This window comes from Carassius carassius, chromosome 11, assembly GCF_963082965.1.
Source record: "Carassius carassius chromosome 11, fCarCar2.1, whole genome shotgun sequence".
Taxonomy (NCBI): domain Eukaryota; kingdom Metazoa; phylum Chordata; class Actinopteri; order Cypriniformes; family Cyprinidae; genus Carassius; species Carassius carassius.
Window position 1 is genome coordinate 7,371,266 of NC_081765.1, and position 22,447 is coordinate 7,393,712.

At 40.1% G+C, this 22,447-nt stretch overlaps 1 protein-coding gene and 1 long non-coding RNA gene across 4 annotated transcripts in view; both read left to right on the plus strand.

Moving 5' to 3' along the window:
- LOC132152698 (ephrin type-A receptor 3-like) overlaps positions 1-18,512 on the plus strand; it is a 106,814-nt gene extending 88,302 nt beyond the window's left edge. Inside the window, exons 14-18 of one of the 2 annotated variants that reach the window (XM_059561511.1) lie at positions 689-838; positions 3,727-3,920; positions 11,203-11,358; positions 16,012-16,104; positions 17,937-18,512. In XM_059561511.1, coding sequence (XP_059417494.1) covers positions 689-838; positions 3,727-3,920; positions 11,203-11,358; positions 16,012-16,087 — 576 coding nt within the window. In that variant the 3' untranslated portion in view covers positions 16,088-16,104; positions 17,937-18,512. The remainder of the gene's footprint in view (positions 1-688; positions 839-3,726; positions 3,921-11,202; positions 11,359-16,011; positions 16,105-17,936) is intronic. The other variant, XM_059561510.1, reaches the window with a different exon arrangement.
- A 1,791-nt stretch (positions 18,513-20,303) lies between these two features.
- Positions 20,304-21,149, plus strand: LOC132152700 (uncharacterized). 2 transcript variants are annotated; one of them, XR_009436567.1, is made up of 2 exons: positions 20,304-20,906; positions 21,047-21,149. It is a non-coding gene; the product is annotated as an uncharacterized LOC132152700 (long non-coding RNA). The 2 variants fall into 2 exon arrangements; XR_009436568.1 differs by having other exon boundaries at positions 20,304-20,902.
- Positions 21,150-22,447: the final 1,298 nt, after the last annotated feature.

Genomic DNA, 22,447 nt, shown 5'->3' on the forward strand with positions numbered 1-22,447 from the left:
TAAGAAATTTCTGTTCCTCCGTTGAAAGTCCATGAAACCAGAATACTGAAGCTTCAAAAAGTTTGTAAAGACATCATAAATGTAATCCATACTGTATGAATCGAGCAGTTTAAACCAAGAGACACATCACTTTATATGATGAACAGATTTTCAGTTTATTCACATACAGTACACTAGAAGTACCACCAGCAGTTATTTCATTCTTGCTTCCACAAAGACAGTTTTGAAAAGGACCATTTTTTCATAGTTTGAAGTACATTTAAAAAATTTAAATATCTCTTTCCACTACAAAGAACCTTTTGTGTAATGGAAAGAAATGTTCTTCATAGAACCACCAATACCAATAAAGAACCTTTATTTTTAAGTGTATAAAGCTCATCAAATATTGTAAACAAAATCTCAGCTGAACTTGCTTAACATGCTGCTTGTTTCAATGCTGCTCGGCACCTCAGAGGTTGTTTCAAACTTTGAATTCCATTCATTAGATGCATGGCGCACTCAGAAATCCCCCCTTCATCTGCTGTGACACCTTACATTATGGCCTGTTTTAAATGCCAATGCATACAGACTACATGATTTGGCATGTGGACGTTAGAGTACATGTTTGTTATTGAACTAATATGTGTTTGGACGTTGTCACAGATGTAAAAATGTTTCCTTGAGAGATGGATATATTATGTGTTTACAGGGTGGCAAGATTCCGATCCGATGGACCGCGCCAGAGGCCATCTCCTATCGCAAGTTCACCTCTGCCAGTGACGTATGGAGCTATGGGATTGTGTTATGGGAGGTCATGTCTTATGGAGAAAGGCCTTATTGGGAGATGTCCAATCAGGATGTGAGTAGGGTGACTCTCAAAGCAATCCAGCTTTTATTTAGCAAAAATAAATCAGTGTTACATACCATACTTTTCGGACTGTAAGTCGCAGCTAAGTATAAGTCGCATCAGTCCAAAAATACGTCATGACGAGAAAAAAAAAATTATAAGTTGCGCTGGACTATAAGTCGCATTTATTTAAAACCAAGAACCAAAACATAACCGTCTTCAGCCGCAAGAGGGCGCTCTATGTTTTCAGGAGTAGGCTACAGGAGCACTGAGCAGTAGAGGTCTTCACGGGTCCAAAAATTTGTGCCCGAACCTGAAAGAGACCCGTAATGTACCACACCGAACCGACCCGAACCTGTTTATTATTTCAAAAGCTGGACCCGGACCCATGTAGATCCGAGAAATGCCTACCCTGACCCGACCCGGACCCGTCTATTATTTCAAAAGCTGGACCTGAACCCGCCGGGAAGACACAGACCCGACTGGACCCGATTGTCATACATTCCACCTTAAATTGTTATTACAAGTCATTAAACCTGTTGCGAAAAAAATACAACTTTTTGTCTTACCTAATTTAAGGAACCGTAGTCTCTCTTCCTTGTACCTGACCGCCTGTGATGCATTACAATCCTCCAACAAGAAAGTTATCCATGTTATTCCTCTCGTTATTCCAAATCCAAGCTTAATCCACTCATTATTTCAGCTTCAAAAGTCCACTTGATGTCACGGTGACGGATGACAAATGCAACTGTGCACATGTACATTCTGACTTGAGTTAACTCGCATAATAACTTTGACTGTTTGCCCTTTTGAACTATAATAAGGATTGCTCGTTCAGTGCCATGGCCGCTGACGTTATACTCTCTGCTCTGCGTCGAGTCTGAATCTGACCACTAAAACTTTAAGATTAAACGGTTCATTTATATTATTATAAAATTAGAGAAAATGTAAAGCACAGTTTGTCCCTCACTGGTTGCCATAGAAACATGACACGCAATCGAGACTGCACATGCGTGCTAGCTGGATAAACCTAAATATGCTTTTTAATATGCTTTCACAAGCAGTGTTTGATCACGGCCGGGTGTTCTCCGAGTCTGATGACTCAGATCGCACAGGTATTACACACAATGTTAATCAGACCCGGGACCCAAAGTATTAGATTCGAACCCGACCCAGACCCGGCTGATCATTTAAAATATAGACCCGAACCCGTACGGGTCCCGGGTCGGGTCCCTGGTCGACGGGTCTCAGGTGCACTGTGAAGACCTCTACTGAGCAGCATATAGCTCTCGCGGCTGTAGACAGTAATGTTTTCTCTTGGTTCATTTCTCTTGGTTCATGTCAAATTAATTTTGATAAATAAGTCGCACCTAACTATAAGTCGCAGGACCAGCCAAACTATGAAAAAAAGTGTGATTTATAGTCCGGAAAATACAGTATGTACGATTTGATTTTTTTAAGGCTCTTTAAAATTGTGCCTTTTGTATTCCAAAGAAAAAATAAATATATCTTAAGGGGCCATTCACACAGAATGCATTCCTCCATTAAACTGCACTCATGTCTTGCAGTCATTGCAGTGTCTTGCACATGACACAGCATTCTAAAAACGCAACATTATAAAGAATTTAAAAAAAAAGTTAAACTTTAAAAAAATGTCTCAACAGTTTTTTTTTCATTCGACTGCCCACGTCCAACATTTTTCAAGGCTCTAAGAGGCCATTGACCCAAAACACATTTTTTTGGGACTGGGCAGTGGAATAGGGAAAAAATGCAAGGTCTTGTTTTGATTGATGAAGTAGTTAAAAAAAATCATTTTAAATTAAGCAGAGTGTTTTCAGAACTATATGTCATGTGCGAGACGCTGCCAAAGACACGTGGCATAAGCACAACAGTCAAACATGTTCATCTAGCGTGTGTTTACATAGGAAAACAATGGACAAGTAGCACTGTGGAATCAAAAAACACATTCTGTGTGAAGTGAATAACATGGAAGATAGTAAATTGTCCTTTCTGGGCAAATTCATGATGCTCTTAATGAAAAAATGTTGCTAGCTAAAGCTCGTTTTACAAAACTGAACACACAACAGTGAAAATTCACAGGCCAAGAGAAACTATTATTCTGTAGGTCTTACATAAAGATAAGAACAAGAGCCATGTGTGGAATTGTGGTAAAAGTGTAGTGGTTTGTTATGAAATCTTGTTGTGTTATTAGTTCTTTAGCGCTGACCCTGAACAGTGGCCTCGTTACTGCAGTTCAGTAACTTCACCCTAAGCAAATAAGGCCCTGAGAGTTTATTTGAACTGGTTTATTGCAGCGCTGATGATCAATTGATGAAAAACAAAAGTGAGTTCTCGGGCAGTTCTGGAGCACTTATGAGGCACTTGATTTTGTGTTGTTGTTGCATGGACGGAAGTGCTTTATTTTTGTTTCATCCTACTGGATGGTGACAGTTGGCAGGCGAGAGAGAAATATGTCCTGAGGAGCTCAAAGGACAGGAAATTGAAGAAAATCCGGCAAATTGCAGTGCCTCTTCTTTAAAGGAATAGTTCACATCAAAATTTAGATTTTGACAGAATTTGCTTTTATTATATAATTTATTTTCTGAAACACAAAATGAGATGTTAAGGTGTGGTCACATTTACCATTGTTCGCCAGTTTTCACAGGTGACATCTGGTTATTTCAGTTGAATCAACGAGTGAGGTTGAAAAAAATTTACATTTCGCAACGGATTCAAGATGAAAACTGCTTGGTTTGAAAGTGATGCCTGTGTGAGTTGTGCTTCATACATCGTTACAGCATTTGACAAAGGACAATGAAAATATTTTGCCTGCAAAACTTTGCTAATGTGACTGCACCTTCAGACAGAACTTCAGCTAATATTACTCTTTTGTGCCTCAGGTAATAAAAGCGGTGGATGAGGGCTATCGTCTTCCCCCACCCATGGAATGCCCTGCCACACTTTACCAGCTAATGCTAGACTGCTGGCAGAAGGACCGAAACAACCGGCCGAAATTTGAGCAGATTGTCAGCATCCTGGACAAGCTCATACGCAACCCCAGCAGTCTCAAAATCACAGCCAGCACTGCTTCCAGGTACGTCACCCAGGAGGACTTGCTCTGGACCGAGCCCTAGATACTTGTTATGATCCCAAATTGCCTTCTGCTCTTACTCTGTTTCATGACACATTCAGATCATCTTCTCATGCTCCCTAATGAGAGGAAATACTCTCTCTTCCTCCTGAATTCTAATTTGTATCTTACCCTCAGGTCTTGATTCATTGCACACTCTTACAGCTGGTCACACGCAGTGTACTGTACATGAGACCACAATATTTTTCTGCAGATTATTTTTCTAGACAAGATCAGTTTGTTTTTGGAGCCAGGTTGCAGGAACAGTCCTCAGACAGGCGGTGTTTGTGAAAAACATTTGCTGATGTCCTGTTTCTTCAGTATCCAGGATGTAGTACTAATGTTATTTAAAGTATTATACACAACGTGGTCGAAAGTTAACACTTTGGGCTGAAATGGATCTGTGACTGTGAGTCACCAGTCGTGGCCTAATGGTTAGAGAGTTGGGCTTGTAACACAAAGGTTGAAGGTCTGGTGTCTCAGGTACATCAGGGATTGTAGATAGGATGAGTGAATGAGCAGTGCTCTCTCCACCCTCAATACCATGACTGAGGTGAGACCCTTGTGCAAGGAACCGAACCCCCAAATGCTGCCCAGGTGCTGCAGCATTGGCTGCCCACTGCTCTGGGTGTGTGTTTGTGTTCACTTGGATGGGTGAAATGCAAAGCACAAATTCCAATAACGGGTCACCGTACTTGGCCACAAATCACCTTCTCACCCAGTATCAGTTCCTGACATTTATCAATGCAATTTTGACCATATTCTTTTATTTGTATTACAGTATAAGGCTTTATGCATCCTGATGTTACCAGACTACACATTCATCTTTTCAACTTAGATATTAGAACAGGGTATTCTTCTGGGAGTCTGCGACCCCCAGGAAGTATGTGGTAGTATCTCAAGGGGTTTGGCAATCTCAAAATAATTTTACCCTACCTTTTATCCTTTATCCTACTCTATTTGCATCTGTTGCAATAAGACTCAATTCTCTAGAGAGCTCATCAAGGATTATACTGGTTATACCACCGTGCAGTGGTATAACCAGTAGCTCTGATATTATGAAGTATGTAACAGTGACTAATGGTTTCTTAAGAAAGTGAAAATGGGTCCCAGGGAGTAGGCATGTAATTTTCCTGATTGGCTTTTAACATGACCGATCAGGGAACAGCACTGGGCCCAGGTGATTTATGGCTCAGGCGAGACATACTCTGAGGTTCTGCTGCCACATCCTCCCTCCTTTCCCATCATGATACTAAGCGGCCTCTTTTATTTAGAGGTCACTGCACCAGAGGGGAGAGAGAAAAGCAAAAGAAAAGAGAGGGAACCAGCAGAGAGGCCAAGTCTTTACCTCTCTTCTTCCTCTCCCTCTGGCCTGTTGTGCTCCTGTCGACTAAAGCCTCAGATCTCTGATTCCAGGAGCTGATGTAGTCAAATGCTGTGTGTATACACCAGAGTTTGAGTTAACACTCCTATACCCAACATCAAAGCTTTTTCTCCATATCAACTCTTTCTTTTTCACAATTAAAGTTTAAGAAAGAATGGAGCTACACATCACAACAAACAAAAGAGGACTGGACATCTCTTGGTTTTCCTCTCTGCTTTTCTTCCCCATTTCGACAATTATAATTACAAATACAAATTATTTATCATATTAGTACATTACATACAAATTATTTAAATCGGTTAATCTGTAGTTATGAGTCATATTTATTTCAGCATTAAACATAAATGTGTCAGTTCCTTGTTAATGAAAGAATACTAAATAATAAACCTACAGATAATTATTAGGTTCTGCGGTTTGTGTGGGTGACGATTATAGCATAATGATGAAGGTTTGGTTTGGTGGCTGCTGTACCTTTAAGGCTAAATGTGAAGCGCCTCTTTGCATGTAAAATTACATACTGCACTACTGCACATACTGTAGTTACAAGCTGCATGTTTGACCAGTGTTATCATCCCTGTCCCATCCTTAAATAAGTCTTTTTACAAAGATGCATCACATTCAGAAAGGTACTCAAAACAACTGGCATATAAATGTGCTGCCCAAACTGTGAAGGTCGGACTAAAAAGGTCAGAGACATTGTTAAAAATAAACTTCAACCTCTCTATCCTTACATTAGGAAAGGATTACTAAAAATCCTGAGTGCATCGGTTCAGTACTTGCAGACAGCTCTGTTCAATGAGCTGTGTCAACACTTACTGATCCTCTTTGCCAAGTAACTTGAATCCATTCAGCATTCTTTTCCAGTCAACTCAGCGTACATTATTCTTTTATTTTCATCACACAGTAATGGAACACTGGGAACATGTGGGTCTGAGTGGACTTCCTGCTATCTTAATTTGTTTATTTACATGAATAAAAATAGCAGTCCCCAAAGGGATTGTAATCTCATTTCCGTTTGTTCCCCTGGTTCTAATCAGAGGCTATTAGACCTGAATTGAGGATTTATGCTTTGACATGATCACATAATTATTTTATCTTCCATGCCCATAAATTGTATGTCAGAAACTGCAGAGGCCAGAAATGAAGACCTTTCAAGATCTTGCTATGATATAATTTTATATAATTTATGAAGTATTAGGATTATTTTTACATTTTCTATATTTTCACAAGTGTGAAGTAAATTTTGTATGCAAGGAATGCATTATTTAATTAAGTTATTTTAAATTAATTTAAGTTATTTAATTTACTTAGGTATTTGATTTTTTTTTTTTTATTAATTTTAGATGCTTCATTAAAACGTTCAACACTTTCACAATGCGATCTGGAATTGCTTTCATAATGTTGTTTTTAGAGGACATCCAAATGTGATTATGCAATAAAATGTCTATAACTGCCCGTAAATGGATTACACTTTTCCATACTGCATTTGCCAGTAACAAGTTTGTTCATTTAAATCAGTTGCTAATTACACTTCACTTTTTCATGCTGAATTTTTGTTTAGTTTTATAAAGGCTTTGGTTAATGAGCTAGCCTTTTACCCAGTAAACAATAAAAATCTAGCATTGGAATGTGAACAATGGAAAGTCATCAGGAACGTCTCGGTTACGTATGGTAACCCTCGTTCCCTGAAGGAGGGAACGGAGACGCCACGTCGGTGACCGACGAATATGGGATATCGCTTCGATAGACCAATCTACTTCGAGTGTAAACTAAACGAGCCAATGCACATTGGCATGCAATTATTGCATCCAGCTGCCGCTGATCACTGCGTGAGTATAAGAGGGCAGCAGGTGCAATGCATACCAGTTTTTTGCTGAGGAGCCGAGCCGGGGACCCGGCAGCTCAGCGGCAGTACAGCAACCATGGCGACGGAACGTGGCGTCTCCGTTCCCTCCTTCAGGGAACGAGGGTTACCATATGTAACCGAGACGTTCCCTTTCAGTCGGTCACTCTCGACGCCACGTCGGTGACCGACGAATATGGGATCCCTATCAAAGTGCCATGGGTGCTGCCCCTTCCAGTGCCCTGTGCGAGCCGCCTGCGCCCCTATTAGGTGTAGGCCGGGGCTCAGAACAAGTAGCTCCACTCACCGTTGTCAAAGCACTACCTCACTTGGTGAGATTGGATAACACTGGGAAAACGTACCCGGTCCGCTTGGAGCCGGGACGCTGCAGAAGCCCCATCCTTCCCGAAGGAGGTTTTGGAGGCAAATACACATATAGCATCCGTTTAGGAGTATAAGGAGAAATTTGAGGTGATTAAAACCCTCTTGGGAAGGCAGAAGTCTGCCGGGGAAACACAGGCTCTAAGGCTATACCGTGGACTATACACATATGAGTACCGCTTAGGTCTCAATATGGAACCCACCCTTCCATGGTTCTCACAGATTCATCATGAAGGTCTGGCGCCGGATGTTCCACTGCGTCCAGCTGCTTAGGGTGATGGAGGATCTCAACATGGTCTACAATACGGACACTCTGGAGCGGTTTAAGCAAGCCGACACTAACCGGGGCCTCTCAGTGTCACTACCCGTTTGAGGTGCGAACACAGGAGGATACCGGCTCTACACGAAGGCTATAGAACCTAGCGAACGTGTTAGGGGTCGCCCAGCCCACAGCTCTACAAATATCTGTCAGCGAGGCGCCACGAGTCAGCGCCCAGGAGGATGCAACACTTCTAGTTGAGTGAGCTCGCAACCTGAACGGGCAGGGCACATCCTGAGCCTGATAAGCCAGGGTTATGGCATCCACAATCCAGTAGGCCATCCTCTGCTTAGAGACGGCACTCCCCTTCTGCGGGCCTCCGTAATAGACAAAGAGCTGGTCTGAGGTCCTGAAGCTTTGTGTCCGGTCTACGTAGCATCTTAATGCTCGGACGGGACAAAGCAAAGCCAGGGCTGGGTCTGCCTCCTCCAGGGGCAGCACTTGCAGGTTCGCCACTTGGTCTTTGAAGGGTGTAGTGGGAACCTTGGGCACGTAGCCAGGCCGGGGCCTCAGGATTACCTGGGAGTCAGCCGGCCCGAACTGTAGGCACGAATCGTCGACCGAAAATGCATGCAGGTCCCCTACCCTCTTGATTGAGGCCAGTGCAAGCAGGAGCAGAGTTTTCCATGAAAAAAACTTTAGCTCAACTGAATGCAAAGGCTTGAATGGGCCCTGCTGTAGTGATTTAAGCACTAGAGACAGGTCCCAAGAGGGTATACAGGGGGGCCGGGAAGGATTTAACCTCCTGGCCCCTCTAAGGAACCTGATGATGAGGTCATGCTTACCCAGAGACTTCCCATTCACGGGGTCATGGTACGCAGCAATAGCGGCAACCTGGACTTTGAGGGTGGAGGGAGACAGCCTTCGCTCCAACCCTTGCTGCAGAAAGGATAGCACGACCGCAATCGGGCATCTTCGAGGGTCTTCTCGGCGAGAAGAACACCACTCAACGAACAGGTTCCACTTCAAGGCGTAAGCGTGTCTCGTAGACGGTGCTCTCGCCGAAGTGATGGTGTTCACTACCTCTTGGGGTAGGTCACCAAGAACCTCCGCATCCCGTCCAGGGACCAGACATGGAGTTTCTCTGTGAGGCATGCTGTCTGTTCGACCGAATCCAACTCCATACCAAGAAAAGAGATCCTCTGCCTCGGCGAGAGTTTGCTCTTCCCAGTTGACCCGAAAGCCCAGCAGGCTCAGGTGTGCCACATCCCTGTGCTCGCACAACTGATCTCAAGACTGTGCTAGTATCAGCCAATTGTCTAAGTAGTTGAGTATGCGAACACCTTGCTCTCTGAGAGGAACGAGAGCTGCCTCCGTGATCTTCGTAAAGACACGGGGAGACAGGGACAGCCCAAAGGGCAGGACCTTGTACTGATATGCCCGTCCTTCGAACGCAAACCACAGAAAAGGTCTGTGGCGCAGAAGGATGGACACATGAAAGTACGCATCCTTCAGGTCAATCGCTGCAAACCGATCTTGGGGACGGACGCACCCGAAAATGCATTTCTGTGTCAACATTTTGATCGGTAGCCGATGGAGGGCCCGACTCGCCTTCACCATCCCCCAGAAAGCAGCTACCTCTCTCTGGGTCACCTGTCCCGGGGCCTCTTGCTCTTCTGCTCACCGCCAAGTTTGACGGGGGCCAGGACGGGAGGGGCAGCCTGCCTGCGCCCAGCTCCACGGCACCACCTGGAGGCTGCTGCAGATGCGGCGCGTGAGCAGGGGGGATGCAGGGGGCTGCCCTCGGCGACGAGCAGGCTGGGGTACTGCGGCCGGCGGGCGGGTAGAGGCAGCAGCTGATGGTGAGGGGGTGGTGAGGGAGGAGGAGCCCACCAGCCGGTTTCTGGCAGTAAAAGGTGCCGTCCACAACCTGGTGAGCTCGTCATGCACGTCCCAGAGGGCGGCAGCGCAGCCGAATCTTCGTCCGACAGCTCTGCCTCCGATGCTGAGATCGACATCCGGTCGGGGGGAGGCCCACTGGATACCACTGGTACGCTCGTTGTAGAGGGCCCAGTGCGTTCCGTGGGTTGCTCCACTGGATCGGAGGTGCAAGAGTAGTGGTGGTCCCCAGAGGGTTGGTCCCTGCGGGGTTTGTCACCACTGTGACCCTCAAACCATCCGCGCTACTGCCGGAAGTGGTTCTCGTCTGTCGGCCGCCAGAATGAGCCCCAGATCACGGCCACGGGACTCCGCCCCCTTGAAGGTAGCGGAGCCTGGTTCGCAGCTCCGAGATGGTCATATTCCCGCAGTGAGAACATGACTCATCCACGAAAGCCACCTCAGCATGCTCGACGCCCAGACACGTAAGGCAGCAATCGTGACCATCACCCGTTGCCAGGTAACGACCACACCCAGAAACGCACGGGTGAAACGGCATCCTTATAAGGACGATCCGTCATCTTTACAAAGACGCACCCGTGAAGCTCTTTTAGAGAAATTTGCTCTTTAGGAAATGCTCTTTTAGTGCTGAGGCGCACAAGGGGAATTGGACATTTGCAACACGACAGGGGTAGTGCAGCCTGAAGTGTGCAATCCACTCAACACAGGAACGACTGCCGCTGAAGCGCCGTCTCGCCAACACACGAAGCTTCCGAGAGCGTTCTGAACTCGTAGTTCACAGCAGACACAGTTGAGCAGAGCGATACTAACGCTCGGCTCCGAAGCGAAAAGCTGGTATGCATTGCACCTGCTGCCCTCTTATACTCACGCAGTGATCAGCGGCAGCTGGATGCAATAATTGCATGCCAATGTGCATTGGCTCGTTTAGTTTACACTCGAAGTAGATTGGTCTATCGAAGCGATATCCCATATTAGTCGGTCACCGACGTGGTGTCGAGAGTGACCAACTGAAAGGGAACAGAGATGTCTGTGTATTCGAATATACATTCCTAAATGTATTGCTTTCTTCCTGGGGAATGCTTGCCATAACACAGATGGACAGAATCAGTCCCACTTCTCTGCAGGTATTTCCATGTGGAGACCTTGCATTTCAGGCTTGAAGGCCTTTGTGTTTAGCCTCTGCTTGCACTTTTATAAGCTTGTTTTCGCCATAAATGACATTTGACAAATGGGATGTGAATTGCAGATGACCACAACTTCAGTGTTGTATTTTTTTCAGTGTGAGCAAGCTAGAGTAACAGTCATGTGGTGTGTTCTCATGAAAAGCTGTTATGTATTTGTTCTACAAGGGAATACTGCAAATTAAAGTTATTTGTGCTTCATAAGTGTGAAGTTTGTCATTTTTTGTATTTTCAACAAATACTTTAATATTCACAATACATCTAAGAGCACTTTGTGTGTCTTTCATCTCTTTTCTCAGACCGGTGAATCTGCTTCTGGACAGGACCAGCACTGACATCACTTCCTTTCACACAATGGGTGATTGGCTGGAGAGTGCCAGGACATTGCCCTGTAAAGATGCATTCAGTGGGGTCAGCTACAGCTCCTGTAATACACTGGCCAAAACTTCAGCAGAGTAAGAGCCTTTTTTTTCTATTATAACTCTATAATCTATATTAATCTTAAACGTTTTGAATAATTATAAAAAACAAAAATTCTCAAATGAAGTTTCTTACTCCCACTAATGCTGCATTGATTTGATTAACAATACAGTTAAAATAGTACCACAGTGAATATTACAATAAAAAATATTTTTTTACTATAATTTATTTCTGTGATGCACAGGTGAAAAGGTGAATGAAAGTCATTCATAAAGACTTGTAGTGTCAGAAATCATTCTAATGTGATAGTTTGGTGCTCAGTTATTAATAATTATTCTTAATATTATTAAGAATAAAATAAAATTCAAAAGAACAGAGTTTATTTGAAATAAAACAAAACAAAACTTTGTTATATTATACATTTATTTTCTGTCACTTTTAATCAATTGAATGCAACCTTTAAATATATTAGAAAACAAATATTTTAAATTGTAATAATATTTCACAATATAATATTTTTATATATACTATACAATGTTATGTTCGCTGTATTGTTGATCAAATATGTGCAGCCTTGGTGTGTAGTGTATTTGTGTGAACAGTATTTGTTTATACTGTACATATCATCAGTTTTGCACAACAGTCAAATATAAAAATAATATTTTTCTTCAGTTTTGATATTGTTAAAAGCACTTTATTTGGTTTTAGAGGTTGCCTCTTGTTTAATAATTCTTCTCTTGTGTGTTGATCCCTGTGCTGAAGAGTACTGTTCCTTTAAGTCCAAGGCAAAAGACAAGCAATATAATTTAAGATTGTTGGCATAAAGCAGTTTAAAACTGTTGCAGAAGAAAAATTTATTTACAGATCAGTTTCCAGTAAATAAAGCCCAGCTTTGGTTAATCTTGTAAAGGTGGCCATTACATTTGTTATTAATCTCCAGTGACAGTGGATTAGTAATGTTTTTGTAATCCAATAAATGGAAGGGAAGAGAAGAGAAGAGAGAAAAAAAACAATAAAAGTGCTATCCTCCCATAATCCCGAGTCTTGGAAGCAACCTAAAGGGCTGAGTTTGGCACATTCCCCAAAGTCAAATAAAAATCTAATAATAAAGACCCTATTCTGCTCCTCGGTGTGGATCTGCATTTATGGGAAATGCTGTGTAGATTTTGATTAGGAACCTTGCCTTGCCTGGTTACCATCTCCTGAGTCCATATTTTTGGTTCAAATTACGAGGTATTTGACAATGTAAATAATTAGACATTCATAACTTCTGAATGATCAAAAGGGCCGGTCTGGGAACAGTGGCAGTACTGTGCTGCATGTTACCCTCACGTCTAAACATCTAATTAAGGCTGCTTGTGGTTATATTTTGTTCAGATGTTAGCGTAAATAATCAAATGCAAATAGCGGCCCTCATCCATGACCCAGATTGAGTTATTTAACATGCAGTTCGTCTCCCAGTGTTTCGGCCTTCTGTATGAGTGGACACCACCACTCTTGGACTAAATTCAAATTTTTGTGAATTTTAAGAACAAATATGTTGATTTTGTGCTTTAACTGCTGAAAAGACCAAGATCTCATTATACTACATGTTGGGTTCTGGATGCTGCTTAACAACTGTAATAACCTTCTGCTACCTCATTAGCTTAACCAGCAAACCACCAACCAGATTCACCTGTAACTGTGCGTTTACATCGCAGGCGGCGAGAGGGTCAAAAATCGCTCTTGCCGCTCTGCTCACGACGCTTCAGAAAGATTTGTGAGCGCTCAGATGCTCTGACGTAGACCGAATGCTTATTTTGTATTTAAAGCGGCCGCAAAGCAAAAAAAAGCTTGTTGATCTCGTGCAGACTAACCACAAGGAGGGTAACGTTATAAGTTAACCTCATTAAATATTGTTGTGGACGAAATATTAAGATCCTTATAATATAATACCTAATAATGTATAAAGCACTGTAAAAATACTCTGATGCAAGTAAAAGTCTTGCATTGAAAATGCTACTTAAGTTAATATAATCAAGTATAAACATTACTTAATGTAAGTATAATCAGGGAAATTTGTTTAAAAGTAAACTGGGACTACAGTACTATTATTTATTTATTAGATTATTATTCCTATAGCGTTATTGCACATCAGCAACTCACCAGGAAAAAGAACAATCTCAGACACCTTGGTCCACGTATCACTTTTATTTTTTATGTCCCTGTACGCAAACAGGGACACATCATAAATTATTGCAAACGCGAAACAGCAATAATCAATCTGTCCTCCATTGTGCTTGTGAACTAATGTGGTCGGAGCTGCGTTCTCTGGAATCCTCTCAAGCAATGGACTTCTACGTTCCGATTGGTTGCTGCCCAACCGCGTCATAGCTCATTACCTTTAAGTTGCCTTGATTTCAACTCTCCTCAACGCTCTCAACGGCCAAGTCGCACCATGCTGCTCCTCGACTTCCGGCCACTTTGACGCTCTTGACGCCGGCGGTGTGAACGCACAGTTACTGTATATATATTATACACATAGGCTAACAACAATATTTAATGAGGTTAACTTATAACCTTACCCTCCTTGTGGTCAGTCTGCACAAGATCAACAAGCTTGTTTGCTTTGCGGCCGCTTTAAATACAAAATAAGCATTCAGTCTACGTCAGAGCATCTGAGCGCTCACGAATCTTTCTGCAGCGTCGTGAGCAGAGCGGCAAGAGCGATTTTTGACGCTCTCGACGCCGGCGGTGTGAACGCACAGTAAGAGCTTGCAAGATCAATCAGCTTCAATAAGTTTTGATGGTAAACAGCACCCATCAACTAAGCCAGCATAAACACATTACTAACCAGCCAAAGAGAAACCACATCGCAATAAACCACTACTAACCAGTCTAAAACAGCACTAAATCAGACCTAGACAGTATAAAGTATATCAGCATCAAACCAGCATTCGACAACATAAACCAGCACCAAAGTAAAAGCACACCAACATTAACCACCACTAATCAGTACTAACCAACACTAACAAGCATAAAAACCACAAAAAGTCAAACAGACAAACTTTACACTAGCATGGGCATTTGTATTGGTCTTTTCAGCAGTACTGCACCAATTTGAGAGACCTAGACAAATCTGTAGTCATAAAGATCAAAGTCTGCACCCAGAAAATTGCTTCATAAAATTGTTCAAACTTAAATAAGTTTGGGTCTACGGGGAAGATGAAGAATCGCGCAAGAGAGAGAGATCATTATTGATGATTCAGTAACTTATCACTTTACCTTGGTTGTATGCCTCTGTTTTTTGCTGTTGATGAGGCTATAGTAAGTTTACCAGATGTTTGGCCTCTTATTGCAATTTCATGGTAAACTGTGCAGAACATTGGGCTCCTTAATCTATCATTGAAAGATTTGCCTTATTTAGCACAAACTGCATTAGATTGTAGACAAATCTTAATTTATACATTATACCTTATTGTGTCTTTTTGAGATTTCTCTGCAAAACAACATATTTAGTTTGAAAAATGTAAGTTAATAGAACTCAAATTATATATATATATTTTTCATAGTGCATAGTAAATAAGTTGGTAATTATCATTTCAAACAAAGCTCCCCTGAGGGATTCCTTATTTATTTTATTTTTTTTCAAGGTTGATACTAGAATACTTAAAAAAAAGAAAAAATATAATAAAAGTGTACACTTTGTCTACTTTTATGTACTTATCAAATATATTTAACAAATTTATACTTAAGTATAATTGGTTTATACTGAGAAGTAAACATATAGTCAAAATTTATTTGGCCTATACTTGTGACTAATCTTTATAATTTAGTGTTCTAAGTATGCTTGGCTTGTAGTTGTGCTTCGATAGAGTGGCCTAAAAATCCTTTTTTTTATTTCTTTTTTTTTTTTTTTACAAATATTGGCTTCTTTTAGTTACTCCAGCATATGTTGTCCATTCTGATAAACTTCAAGTTTATTATAAGAGATCAGCTTTGGGGTGAAATAGTTTAGAGTGAAATACTGTGGCACATGGGTGTACACAATGTTCCTAACCCACACAGAAACTGATCGACATTTGGATAACGGTTAATACATTTTATACAGTGTAAGATAACTATAACTAAGTATGATATTTAGTCCACTGAAAGAACATTTTCAAGTATACTTTAAGTATAAAAGCTATTAAACTGGTTTACTGAGCGAATACTTTGGTGTACTTTTTAAGTGAACTAGACATACAGTATATACAGTAGGTAGTAAACTAACAGTATACTTATAGGTTTACTTGTAATATAGATTTCAGAATACTTACAGAAGTTGTATACTCATGTTCTACTACTGTTAGATTTATAAAGAAAATGATATGACCAAACTAGTTTGCATGTCTGTTTCCTGCAACAAAATGTCTTACAGCTGTTATAATGGTATAGCAGTTACTTCTTGATGTCATCTGTTTGCAATCACAATGTATCCTAGCATTTTAATTAGCATTACAGAAAACATGCTTCTGAGTTTGTTAATCCACTTTACTGAAGCTTGAATTTTACTCTGTGTTGTAGATCGAATGACTTTTGTCACACAGAAATGTTGCAGGCCAGTCTTGATTGACATTTGAGCATTTGTTAAGCTGATGTCAGTGCATTAGCGGTGTGTTGACCATAAACAGCCTGTCAGTTGATCTAAAGCTGTATTCTGCCCATAGAATCTGTCTGACTGAAGTCAGACCAGCAGCCACGTGCCCTGAGTGGGAGCCGTCCATGGGAATTACAACACTTTAAAGCGTATAGACTTTATGGTGGGTTCTGATCATAGCTTTTCTATTGCTGGCTGCTCCCTTTAGCTCTTGATTGCACTTATGTCCACTTCTGGACTAAATCGCTGCTGCACCTTCTAGAAGTGTTGCTAACAGAACTAGTGCCTGAGGTGTGCATTGCCTAACCTAGACTGTAACTTAAATTTGCTTGCACTAATATGCTATAATGATTTTTACTGCACAGCTTCTGCATCCCTTGATCTGACAGAACTAAGAATTTTTGTTGTTGTTGTTGTTGTTGTTTTCCAAAAGCTCCTGAACTTGAGTTGCACTTTAAAGTGACTGGTTTGTCATATTTTGCGATGTACAGTTGGTTCTAATGGGAAGAAAAGGTGACTTAATATAAGTTTCTGTAAAACATGAAATACGCAGTACAAATTGGTGCAGTTTCCAGGTGAGATGTGAATTGAGTTGAATTATACTTCATAAGGATGAGGCTTTAATAAGGTTAACAAGTCCAGCATGTCAACAAATAATATCCTAGTGACTTAAATACCACATACAGGAATATCTTTTTTCTTTAGCCTAATTAAATATAATTGTGGACTTAAAATTCAACCTGAGACGAGACCACTACAGTACATTTTCCAATGCATTTCAACCAGTAATTATGTATAAGGGCCATTCTGTCCATTTGTGTCCATTTACTGAGAGTCAAACCCATAAACTCAAGATTAAGTATAGATATACCACAGACATTTGTTTCTGGATAGTTGGTACAAAATTAAAAATCTGTTTTAACTTTTGCCTGTCCTGCCAACATTTCCACTGGCCTGGCACAAATACTATGAACTGATAATTGGACTAAATATTTTTTGTGTAAAATAGATTATCATTATTATTATTATGTGGCATTTTTAAATTTTATAAATATGCAACACCACTATTTATTATGTTAACATATCCAAAGGTTTGAGGTTAGTTAGATTTGCTCAAGAAATTAATACATAATTCTCTATTATTTGATTCATATACAATACATATATTTCAAATAACAGGAATAAATTACATTTTACAATATATTCAAATAGAAAACAGTTATTTTAAGTTGTAATAATATTTCGCAATATTACTGATTTTACTTTATTTTTGATCAAATAAATGCAGGCTTTATGAGCATTAATCTTACCAACACCGAATGTGAACGATAATGTATATTCTAAGTCTTCTGAAGCCATTCAATAACTATTTAAAGAGAAACCAATTTTTACCCCTTCATAACCTTGTCGCAGTGAAAGTAAACAGCAGCACTTTTTAGCACCAATGCTGTTCATTTCACCTGTGAACTACAGCGACACATCTTGCGCTGTGCAAAAACGCATGTAGAGTCATGTTTTTCCTATGAGACCAAGTCGGATATGTGCACACGGGATGAACTTATCCATATGGTAAGTCTAGAGAGTCTTTTCACGATTGTAAATAATGCAAGCTTCTGTCAGCTGTTGCATGGATCTCATTAAATGAAAAATGGCGTTCTTTTCCCCTCCGGGGTAACCCTGACAGTACTGTTCCTTTCAAATTACAGTAGAAAGAACCAGCCCAGAAAATGAAGCAGCTACTCCTATTTCTCATCACAGGAAGCCATAAATCAGCCCAGTGTTTAAGTTATAACACAAAGTCTGTCATGAGTCCAGCTCCTCAGCCCTTCTATGCACATGGTGTCCTCCTGGAATACTTCGTCCTATATGACTGACACAAGCGGTCTGAGGCAGAGCCCCGCTGCTGGCTTGTCATTAATGTCACCATATGTCAAACCATGAGCGCTACTGTATATTACCCATCCTCACTGTCTCTCTCTCCTCTCTGACACGCAGGGACTTCAAGAAAGTCGGTGTGACGATCGTTGGACCTCAGAAGAAGATCGTGAGCAGCCTAACAACACTTGAAACGCACTCAAAGAAGGGTCCAGTTCCTGTCTAAAATTAAAAACGAGTGACGGAAATGAAAGACACTTGTACGAGATTGATGCTGCTTTGGCTTTAACAGACTGGACATAGATATTAAATGAAAAGATGAAGTGGAACTACAATTCTTGAACACATGTGTGAAGCAGAACAAACTTCCTGGAGAAAGATCACGTCTTCACGGGCACAAGGTGCAATGGTGATGAGTGTGTCTCCAAGCGATTGACATGTTGCCTTATCGGCGATAGAGAGACGGATGAGTGCAGACCTCATGTTCAGGAGACTACTGTCACGCTGCATGGCTTCTCCTAGAGGACAGAGGCCGGTCCGATCCGAATGGATTTAACGAAGAGCTCTTCACCTGAGGAATCACAGCGGAGCATTAAAAAGCCTTCAGGAAAAACTTTGCAAAAGCATCCGTCTTCCCTTTGGAAGGTAGCACTTCAGAGAGGCAATAGCTTGCACCCCAGAGTTTTGGTGGTTTCGGCAACTTGAAGAAAATCCCCCTTTAATTCTTCTAAATAATGCAGGAGAAATGCTGCTGGTTACTATTAGAGCAATCTGGTAATGCTTGTTAGGATCTGACACGTTTGATAATAAACCATTAATCTGCGCGTGCAGAGAGCCATTCTTGAGAATCCGGGATGGAGTACAGGAGACTTTGGGTAAACATGTCATTTTAAAGGTTTATTTGTTAATGTAGCCCAAGACACATGTTTGTTTGTACCACTGTGTTCGGATGATATATGAATTCATTATCAAATAAAAAAAATAGTACACTATAAGGAAACAACTGTTTACTAGAATCAGTAACAGTCAGTAAATCATAATGCATAACCCAGACAGAATAGCATGCTGATGTGTTTTGTAGGCCAACCCAGAAGTTAGTATCATCCTTGTTCCCACAACAAAAAGCAGACTTTCCGATTGGTTTTTGGATTATTGCAGAAAATTGGCTCTTACACATTTTGTTCATCATGATGACCTTTTACAAAGTAAAAAGCCACAATCGCATTGCTTCAATGTCACATCACTTCCAACTCTTTCAGTCTTTAAGAAACATTTTCCCTGAAAGTTTAAGTAAAAATAATTTGCGAGAGCGCCGTTATACACACATGGCGGTAAAAGTGGACTAGTCTCTAGATGAGTTTACCTGCTTAGCATGATGATGTTTAATGTCCCCGACAATATGTGAAAATATATTGAGCTTGTGTTGTTCTATACAGGCCTAATTTCAGACATTTAACCAAAAGACCATTTAAAAATGATGGAATTGGGAGTGCTATAATGATAACTTGTTTCTGGGTTTGGCTTGCAAATATCTGTACCAGCAGGATTTTGATCTCAGAAGTCTTAGATATGATGCATAGAATGTGAAACAAAACATTTTGCACCAATTCAAATAATTTTTGTCAAATTACCTCATCTTGGTTAAATCTGCAACATCTAATTATCATCTTGAAATTAAATCCAGTTCCTTTGTATTTTTAATCCAATTTTGTGAAAAATTCAACCTGAAATCATGTTGAAATCTTGAGGTATGACTCGCTCCACCTCAGAACTGGCTTCTCTTTTTTTTTTGTCCCCACAGATCCTCTCCAATCACCTGATTACATTCTGGCAACATCTACTTTTTACAATCAAAATCAGTTCCCAATCAATTAACCTTTTTAAGGTCCTTTTTCCCCCTTGTTGAATATCCTGGAAATCAGATTTTGGAACGAAAATAAGTTGTGAATATCTTTTCACATTGAGTTTAACATTTGGCAACCAATCAAATAATCAGTCAAGAAAGCACAAATCCCGCCCCAATGCTGATTTCATTGGTGGACTCAATCAGGCAGTCACCTGTCATGAAAAGATCTATTGACAAGACCAATGAAATAGAGTTTGCGCTGAACTGGTTTGTGAGAGGAGATAGAAAAAAAAAACCACTCAGAATATCACAACTACTTCCGGCAATTAATTGTGCTGGAAATGGAAGATTAAATCAAGCAGGTTGTATTGTGGGATACAGTATTCTGGGCTGCTCTGTTGAAAACTGCACAGTAGTAGCTCTTCTAGATATTCCATGCATGCAGTACATTTGCACACAGTGCGCAGTATACATACTGAACAGTAAGAGTAGTATGGTAGGGTGCTAATCCAAACGTTACCATGCTCTGTAATTTCTTATAGTTTATGATCACACAGAGATTTGGACTATAAAATCTTCTAGAAGTTCCATGTGGAGGGTTATTCTGAAAGGACAGCTGCGTTCTGATCAAGAATCATTAGGATTCACAGCCCTCAGTCTTCAAAACACAAGGTTCTACATCTTTATTAGTTTGAAACTGAATACTGGGCTTTATTACGTCAATATCTGAATATTGTCATCCTGATCATGAAATCAAAAAATGACCATCTGACTATGTACTGCACTACCTAATGAAGGAACAGTCTATTTGTCCTCTACATCCCTTTGATTCTGCCTGTAAATGTTGCTTTCTCCCTGCTGTTAGTACACATGTGAACCGGACCTGTGGTGATAGCAGTGGTGACTCTAGAGCTATTATCATTTAATGTCTGTACGTATGTATAAAAGAATGAACAAATATCTGTGCAAACTTTGTATTTTATGTCATTTTGTATTATATTTGTTTTACATAAAAAAAACTATTATAATGGTTTATTTATTTCTTAACAACAAACCACCATACACAAAAGTGCAGGGTTTTTTTTCATAGCATTCAGTAAGTTATGACATGGTTATGTTTCGACCCTACCAGTGTTTTTATATTTCACATTGTTGAAGATGATGTTTTGAAGAGCAATACTGTTTTGCGTCCCGTTCCCCTTCTTTTGATTGATAGGTATATGTGTGTGTGTGTGTGTGTGTGTGTGTGTGTGTGTGTGTGTGTGTGTGTATGTGTGTGTGTGTGTGTGTGTGTGTGTGTGTGTGTGTGTGTGTGTGTGTGTGTGTGTGTGTGTGTGTGTGTGTGTGTGTGTGTGTGTGTGTGTGAGAGAGAGAGAGTGTGTAGATGGCTGTGTCTACTAATGTAAAATGATTTGTAGTGGAAACATTTATATTTTTATAATAAACATTCTTAAAATATTTTCTAAAGAATGAATGCTTAGAAGAAAGTGTCTGGCTTTGGTGTTTCTTTGGCGCACATACACAAACACACACACACACACACACAACCTTTCTGAAAAACATACATTATAGAGTCAACAAAGTGAGAAAAATTGTCTATTAATCAAATTTAAAAATGTGTTCAGAAAATGCTCTCCTTAATCACTTCTATGTTAAGATACTTAACTTTTTTAATTAGTTGAACAAATAGTAAAAACAATTTGAAAAAAATGATTGTAAAATGTCAAAGTGGTGTAAATTATTAATTAATTTAAAAACAACTTAACTTTTTTTTTATTTTTTAAGGTATATTTAGTAGATTTCTTTATTTGTAATTAATTTGGGCTTTTTTTCATTTAATCTCTATAAAATGAAAAAATCTAATTTCCAATTTTTTTTACTTTTTAAATTTGTAAACTTGTTTTGAATTCATTGTCTTTATTAATTTACATTTTTAAATAATATTTTAATGATTTACTTGATTAAAAAAAAACATGCTAAAGTTTTTCTTTTTGTAATTGTTATCAGAATTAATCTCAGATTAATATCAGATTAATTTGTGCAAGCACTTTAACACCTTAACAGTGTGAATATCAGCAGTGTTTTGGGGCTCTGCGCAGGTGTGAAGGAGGACGCACACAGGCGTCTGATCTGGGTCACAGATTCTGCTAGGATCACATAAGACACTATTATGTTTAGGCCTCAGGGAGCCCCACATGGCTGCTCTTTAGATGCTGCTCTGGACACACGCACTGTACAGAGGGTGGCTAATAGATTTATTAAGGTCATCTCTGTGGTGCATGGACCATAAATGAACACCTGCTGATGCACCACCCACCTTGGACAAACAACTATTATAGGGTCAATGATAAATAAGGATCAGATGATGAATGGGGGGGGGGGGTCTAGTTTAAAATGTGTCAAGTTCTTGAAAATGTAAACTTTATATTGATGTTGGTTTCACACATACAAAAAATAAGAGTATAATAGTATATGTGTGTGTGTGTGTGTGTGTGTGTGTGTGTAATTAGAGTATAAAATGTAAAATTGTGTAATAAATAAAATATACAAATAAAATATATACACTACCATTTGAGAGTAACAGAAATATGGAAACACGTTTTACTATGGAATAAAAAAAAATTGTATCACAATACTGAGGCGTTTTTTTATTTATTTATTTATTTTTTTGAAATAGCAAGATTATATTGCAATTCTGCATTTATATCTCACAACTCTGTTTATAACTTGCCAATCTGAGATATAAATTAAGAACTGTGAGATCTAAACAGAATTGTGAGTTTGA